Below are 8210 nucleotides of genomic sequence, written 5' to 3' on the forward strand. Positions count from 1 at the left end.
AATCTGCATTATAATGTTTTTGTTAGCCTATCAAGTTGAAGCCACTAGATGCGGCGCTGCTGCTTTGTCCATTAAAAATATTGTGGAAAAAGAGAACATCAATGCGGAGAAGATGTTGTTTACGTCAAAACTGAAACCAAGCCGTTCACACAGAACACATATTTTGCGCATTTTCTAGAGGGACTGCTATCAGCGTTGCACTTGCATCTCGCACAAAGGAGCCGCATGTTTAGAAAGCCATGTATAATTAATGCAAGTTTAACTTAGAAAAAAACATATATTAGACTGTATGGCTGTTTTTTCCCCATCCCACAGCATCTCGTTTTTAAATGAAAAATGTACTGTGTGATTGGCTTTCCGCCCTTTGTATTAAACTACATACATGATGCTGTTTTTTTTATAGTTAAGCAACTTAATTATAATTGGTTTATAAACATTATTTGAAACATTATGCACTTTTTTCACAGATAGTCATGTTATCTTATGCTTTGAATAAACGTGCATTTAGAGGCGCCCTCTTGTGGCCTCAGAATCCAAAAGCTTTTCTTCACCCTAACTGAAATTATGCATTTTAAATTAGAATATAATTTGAATTTTGATAATATTTAAGTACAAAATTCGAATTTAGTTTTTCAGCCATTTTGACAGCCCTAAAAGCCATACTTCTGAAATCTATGAATTAAAACTACAGCACATTTTGACAAAATAAAATTCAATTCAATTCATTCAAGGATTTACAGCTCTCGCTTTGGTTTGCATCATAACTCGTGTCATGCTGACAGTTATAATATGTAATGTAAATGTATTAAATTATGATGAAATCAATTAAATTAAGAAAATTTAATTGATAAATTAGTAAATTTAATTGATAATTTAAATGATCAATTAAATTAGTAAATGTATGAAAATTATCAAAATGTTGTTTATTATTTAGCTTATTTAATACCTTAATAATACTTTCCTATCATCTTTATCAATGAATGTAATGAAATTAGATTTATTTAGGCAGTTTTGCTTTTACTGAGACGTGACAAAACAGAATCAGACAGGAAGTGAAGTGGGAGAGAGAGGGAAACGGGATTGGGAAAGATCCCTGAGCCAGGAATCGGACTCAGGTTGCCCGTAGCACAACCGACAAAAAATGTTTTCAAATAGATAAATTAAACTAAATCAGCAAATCTACTAAAATAGAATTTGATTAAATTAGAATTAATTGCATACATAAATAAATAGCAATATTAAAAAAACACTAAAATGTCACGGCAGGTTTTAATCTATTGCACCTGGTTTGAGCTTGTTGTACGACCGAGCCTCCATAGTACTGGGCTGAAGAGGCTGTGGTACTGGCCCATGTGAGGTTGCTGAGTGCGGTTGTAAATGTGGCTGCGAGGGAATTCCCGGTCTAATCTGGCCCTCTGAGTAGTTTACAAAAACAAAGCCGTCTTTCTCGTCAATACTGAGTGTGTCCGACCAGCGGCGGGAGTCGTCAGAGCCACTGTCCACCGACCAGGAGGCTCCGGTGCGAGGTTTGGGTCTGTGGACGGTACTGCTGGGCTGGCTGTTTGAGGTCCGAGGTTTAGAGTCCTGACTGAGATTGGCTTCCTCTCCTTCAGACTCACTGCTGTCATCCTCTGGAGCATCACGGCCCTCTGGAAGAACAAGACTTGAGGTTATTTAATCTGAAAAGATAATCTAAAACTCAGAAGAAATTGCTGTAATGCAAAGTGCAGGCTAAAATTGTTTAATATCAAATTGATCAAAATATTATTTATCATTTAGTTTATTTAATACTTTAACATAATCTTTTCAATATTATAGCACGAAAGACATGAAAAGGGTGCAATGGAGGGATGTTTTACCAATCTCTCCACAGCAGTCTGGCACATCGGGGGGCTCTACAGGCTCTGGAGCAGGGGTTTCTGGGACTTGGAGGAACTCAATTCTCCAGAACTACAAGATAAAGCCATTTGTCAAGAACCGTTATCTGTTGACACTTTAAAAGACACAGAGTGAAAAGAAAGAAAGCAAATTAAGGAGAAGACCATTACCCTGACAACACCGTCGGAGTGTCCCGTAACGATAACATTCTGTGTGTCCCACTCATTCATCTCTGAGATGCAGCAGCAGAGGATTTGTTGGCTGCGGCCGGTGAAAGTGTTGGCGCTGGCGATGGGGCTTCCATTGATGCTCCACGCATGGATGTAAGTGCCAGCACAGGACACTATATCACCCTACACAAAGACACTCAGAGTTATGAGAGTCTTATCCAATTCATAGAACACTTCGGTTTTATTCGGAAGCATCAATTTATTACGAGGGCTCATAAAAAGCAAGAAATTAAACCAGGAAGCTCTTTTTTCCAAAGTAGTGATGGTCTCACTTTTTAATTAGAAATTAATTCCTTTCCAACAATTTTTCAAAGGCAAGCACATTTTTAAACAGTAAAGTGTGCTACTGTTTCTTGATGACCAGATCAAATTAAAAGTTTGAGTTGGCAAACATTTTAATTCTGCTTAAGCCAATAATAATAATAACCTATTATATTTTCATAAGTATTAAAATATATTCTTAGAATTTTTTATTGCCCTAATAAACTATAAAAAATAATTTTCCCCATAGTTTTCTGTGAGTAATGATAATAATAATTAATAATAATAGTACCAACAATAAATTATTTTTATACATATTATCATTTGCAGTGTATACACACACACACACACACACACACACACACATATATACATATATATATATATATATATAATTTTTTTATGATCATTAAAATTCTAATTTATTTTAAAAAAAATTTATTACCCCAATAAAACATACAAATGCAAAGACCATACAATGCAAAGAGTGCATATTACATGACTAAAAGGAAAATTTGATGTAGTTTAAACACAACACTCAGGTAATTCTGACATTATTGTGGGCTCACAGTAAGTTCGTTGATGCAGAGTGCGGAGACGGGAGCCCGATGGCCCCTCAGCTGGGTGACGAAAGACAGCTTATTCAGGTCCCAAATGATGCACGTACGGTCTCGAGAGCCACTCACAATGATGTGGTAAGCTGATGACGCTGTGAGACATGTAACAGCATCTGTGTGGCCCAGAAGAGCCTGGAACCATGAAAATACATATGTTGATCAATGCATAAAACATTACAATTAAATTAAATTCGGTTATAAAGAACAAGTAGGTTTAGCAAAAAGTCTAAAGCAAAACTTAAATATATTTATCGGGTTTAAAAAGCAAATGAAGTAAAAAAATAAAAATAAAATCAAGCAAGCAAGCAACATTAAAACAAATATAAAACAAACCTGTTTGAGTGTGATGGTCTTGGCTTTCTCTTTGGAAGTCCCGGTCTCCCACACACAGATAGCGGTGCTTAATCCACCAGTGATAACCAGTTTGGGATTGGGGCAGATAGCACACAGGATCTGCCCCCACTCAGACAGGCACTCATATACTACAACCGCCTATGAGACAAACAACACATGAACATCAGACAACTGATATGGAAAACTAAATACACAGAATAAACCAAAAACACAAGATTAAACTTTGTTGTGTCTTAATTAGCTCCTAAACCATTCCCCCTCCCCCCACACCCCACACACTCCAGTTTGTGGGAACTACTACAAAAATCCTTTTAGAAGGTGGAAAGAAGAAAATAAAAGAGAAAAAAACCATAGAAACATTTCAGGTTTCCACAAAATCGGTTTTCAACATTGACAATAATAAGAAATGTTTATTGAGCACCAAATCAGCATATTAGAATGTTTACTGAAGGATATGAATGATTTCCTCTGTGACACTGTAGACTGGGATAATGGCTTCTAAAAATTACGTTTTGCTATAACAGGTAGGGCTGGGCGTTATATCGAGTTTGTACGATATATATTTTTTATAAGCGATACGGTATGAGGCAATACCGCCTATATCGATATACAGTAGTTTGATACGAGCGCATCTGAATATAATAGCAGAGGAGAAAGTGCATAATCTAGTTTGTCCTAAACATGAGACATGCTTTATATTAAGGGCTAAAAAATAACTTGTAAGATATAGTTAACATGTCTAGTTTAAAGCGGTTCGCCCCGTCAGATGCTCTGACAGACTCATGTGCTGCTGACAGAGACGCTTCTTGCGCTGTTTAATGTGTTTGGTATGCTGTTTTCCTCAGTGCATAACTTACATTTCACAGGTATATTCTCCATCTGTAAACGTTAGAAAGTCATGGAAATATTTCCATTTTGCTGTCAGGATCCTTCTGCATGCGATTCTCCGCTAAATTTCACAGACTTCAGTGAACGAGCGCCGCCGCGTGCCAAACAGACAGCGCGCAATAATTGAGTCATATGTAGAATTTTTAACTACATGTAAGTATATTTTATGATAGCAGATAGCAGTAATGGGGTAATCAAAATATTTAATGCAATCAATCTGTGCTCTAGTGTTTATGTACTTTCATTTTTAGTTTAGTGAATTGAACCTTTGTTTTAAAAAGCATTATTTTTGTCTTTAGATTGTAATATTACAATGCTAGATTATGTGATTTTAGCCCCTTTTTTGCACATAATGCATGGCATACGTTCACTATATATGTATGTATGTATCTCTGTATTTTCCACATTTTCTATATCCAAATAGAAAATACCGAGATATATACCGTATATCGCATTTCAACCAAAAAATTACCGAGATATGATTTTTTGCCCATATCGCCCAGTCCTAATAACATGCATAAATTACATTTTAAAAAGTATTTAAAATGTATTAAAATAGAAAACAGTTATTTAAATTATTTAAAAAAACAAACTATTACAGACCCCAAAACCTTTCAACTGTAGTGAATAAAAAAGTAAACCTAAAATTTAGAAAGACACATTTTATAAATATGCAAAGTTTTGCTGATGCTCTTTTTCCAAACGCATTTGAGGATCTGATAGCCGTTCACAGCAGATGCTGAAAAACGTGAGTAAACAGAAGAACTTGTATGTTGTGAATGACCTTGTCAGACTCATAGTTGGAGAGGCGGCAGCTGAGGTCTGCATAGCCCCAGGCGAAGGTTTTATTCCAGGCAGGAGGAACCAACACCTTGTTCTGCTCAACAGCCAGAATGCCCTTGTCAGTGCACACTATCTGACCCACTGGCTCCTTCAGCTCTGTAAAACACAAATGACACACACAGAGCTTGTTAAAATGCTCTCCACTGTATGACCAGAGCCGCTATTAAAATTTCACACAAATTATTCCTGAACAAACAAGTTCTAACAAGTAAATTGTTGATATTAAATTGTTAGTATTTATGTATTTTAATACAAAAAAATGTATATGACAGAACTAGTAGAAGCCAACAAAAAAGGAATGCCACTGTAAACCTCTCTCTAATCTGCATTACCTTTGACAGGGGTGAGAGAGGGCCGCAAGTTGTCCAGGTGATGGAAGAAGAACTTGTCTAAGCTGGAGTTGAGTGTAACAGGTACACCAGGTACCTCTCCGTTTGACTTACTGCGCACCCGCTTTGGAGGATGGGGCTTCTTGAACAGCTAAAAGAAACGAAACAAAGAGGTTAAACTGGATACCGAGCGAAACACACACTAGAGTGTACTGCACAGTGGTGCCAAAAGGGATTTGGACACCTAGGTAACACAATTTAATTACATTAAATACAAATAACAAAACAAATGGCATCAGCAAAAAAAAAATGAGGCTAGAGCTTTTTTAAGAACTGACTTTCCTTTCAATGACTTTTAACAAGCTGGTGTCAAGGAGATTTTTAGTAGAAATATGAAGTCAGTTCTTCTCAAGTATGCACAGGTAACCACTGATGTAGTTAATTTTCAATAATGAAATTGCAAACCTGTTTTGGGATCTGGCCAAAGTTGTTGATGAATCCAATGGTAGCTGTTTCTTTAAGTGGGTCATTAATGTTGTAGATGTCCACCTGACCCTCATAGAAGAGATGGTGGAAGACATTGACTGCTTCCACCGCTGGAGGACCCTGCTGCTTGTATCCAAATATTAGGTCGATCCATTCATGCAGATGGGCGCTGACATAGTCACACTCCAAAGCCTGAAAAAAAACACACACAGTCCCTAAAGGTTATGAACCTGTTTCTGAAAGTGGCCTTATTCTCTGACATTTACGACAATGAAGTGATAACTCAAAGAGCTTCTGGCTTCATCAGGAGATGATGTATTTTGATGCCAATTACCTCTCTGTGAACCCTGATGAACTCTCTCGGGTCTCCTTTTGCCCACGGAGGCAGAATCACATCTCCAAGCTTGGTGCCATTCTGTTTACTCCCTTTAGAAAAGATTGATCAAATAACACACTCATGTAAAAAAAAAAAAAGAGAGAGAGAGAAACTGTATTTAGGGTACATATGAGGCTAGCTGTCAAGCTTTTCCTTACCAAGATCGAAGTTGTTGGAATTAAGTAGGAACTCGGGAAGGTAGAAGAATTCAGGAATGAGTTCCTTCACATCAGCCATGTTGTGTTTGGAAGCAGAGAGCCAAGCCTCTCGTACACTGTGAAACATTCGGTCAGCTAGATCAAAATGTCCTCCCTGAAAACAGATGAAACTCACATGTAACCACCAACTTCAATCTCTCTTGAAACTAGATCAGCTGTTCACACTAGGGACGATAACAATAATTCTAAAGTTTTAATAATTGTTCTAATTAATAAAGGCACAGAGGAACTAAACAATTTTTTTCAGATGATAAACACTAACAACACTGACAGCCCATCAGGACACATGACTTTAAAGAGCTTGAGTATTTAAAGCAGCAGGCAGCATGCACTTATAATAAACAGAACATTGTTGTGGACACTAATGTAGTTACATCAATCGTTTTTGGTGTGAACGGGCCTTCACTGTTCGTTAATAACAACATCTTGTCAGAAACAAAGGAATATCTTTATTAATGCTTGGAAACACTGTAAATATCTGTGCGAGTATGAAAGATGCTATGCTTATTGCTGAGACAGCTGGTCTCCAGTCTGCTCTTCCACTTTTGTTTGTTTTTGGTTTCGACTGTGAAGGATTTATTTAGTAACGTTCATTAGTAAAATCTATTTCCACCAGCATAACAATGGGTGTCGAAGAATAAAAGAACAATGATAAGACTGCCCAGTTCAAGACTATCCAATCTAGCCACATGAAAGTTTGTCCAGGTTCAAAGTTTAAAGAAAAACTTTAAACAACAATAACTAAAACACAGAGTAAAGAGAAGAAAGCAACAAATGATGAACAGACCAGGCCATGTGGGACTAACCTGAAGCCTGAGAAAGATCTGTGTGAACGGCTCCATTCTGACCAGATATGAGGCCACGATCATTGCAGAGGAATAATGAGTGCCGTAATGATACGCTGGAGTCTCGCCTGTGAAGAAACAAAAAAAACATGTTTCAAAAGTTGGAGCTTAACAAGCACAACTAAACAGATGATCAACAGGAGTCTCGGACTCACCAGTAGGATCCTCCCAGTCTTTGAATCTTTTCTTGTACTGGATCAGTCTATCATCTGTCTGAGCTCCCATGGGTTTGGATAAGTTTCGGAATGTCTTTGGATTGTTGAGGTCCAGTTCCTGTGGAATAATTCAAGACATTTCACTTGGAAAACTTAAGCTCAGATTGCAAAAGAAAAAAACATCCAAATCCCCCAAACAGAATGTAAATATGTGGACACGGGGCTCCAGACTGTGACCAAATGCTAGCATTTTGCGACCATTTTTTCTGCCTGTGCAACTAAATTTTGTGTGCGGTCGCACTGGCGTGATTACCGCGTTGGTCAACTCATAAGCGCTGCAATTTCTGTTGCATATGAGAAACATCAAACGGCAAACGAAACTGAAAGCATAACGAAATAGCGCTTTTAGAGAGTATACTCGCCGCGTCAGCACGAGCGCGAAGGTGCACGCAGCAAAAATGACGTGCATATTGAGTAAACGATGGATGGTTTTCAAGTGAAATTCAAGTAAAAGACCGCTTCTTAAACCAGAGAAGCTGAACATGCTGGTATTCTTGTGGGGGGAAAAACATGCAAGCACTGTCACCGTTAGTTTTACTTTTCTTTTTGTTTTCATTTTTGAAAAATTTGTTATCTTTGCTGTTTACCTCACATTACGCTATGGAGGCTCTCTTTTATTTATTTATTTGATTCCTCAGTGTTTGCTAAACGTTCTGTAATTTATTAGTCG

The 8210-nt window shown here is 37.4% G+C and overlaps 1 protein-coding gene across 1 annotated transcript in view; it reads right to left on the reverse strand.

The window, feature by feature from the left end:
- Positions 1-8210, reverse strand: part of LOC107744871 (WD repeat and FYVE domain-containing protein 3-like) — a 76498-nt gene that overhangs the window by 10460 nt on the left and 57828 nt on the right. Inside the window, 12 exon segments of the mRNA XM_016558689.1 lie at positions 1284-1649; positions 1860-1950; positions 2049-2231; positions 2939-3118; positions 3320-3478; positions 5013-5167; positions 5404-5551; positions 5866-6078; positions 6221-6312; positions 6421-6574; positions 7287-7393; positions 7481-7598. Coding sequence (XP_016414175.1) covers positions 1284-1649; positions 1860-1950; positions 2049-2231; positions 2939-3118; positions 3320-3478; positions 5013-5167; positions 5404-5551; positions 5866-6078; positions 6221-6312; positions 6421-6574; positions 7287-7393; positions 7481-7598 — 1966 coding nt within the window.

This window comes from Sinocyclocheilus rhinocerous, unplaced genomic scaffold (assembly GCF_001515625.1).
Source record: "Sinocyclocheilus rhinocerous isolate Xijiao unplaced genomic scaffold, SAMN03320098_v1.1 scaffold167, whole genome shotgun sequence".
In the NCBI taxonomy this organism is placed as follows: Eukaryota; Metazoa; Chordata; class Actinopteri; order Cypriniformes; family Cyprinidae; genus Sinocyclocheilus; species Sinocyclocheilus rhinocerous.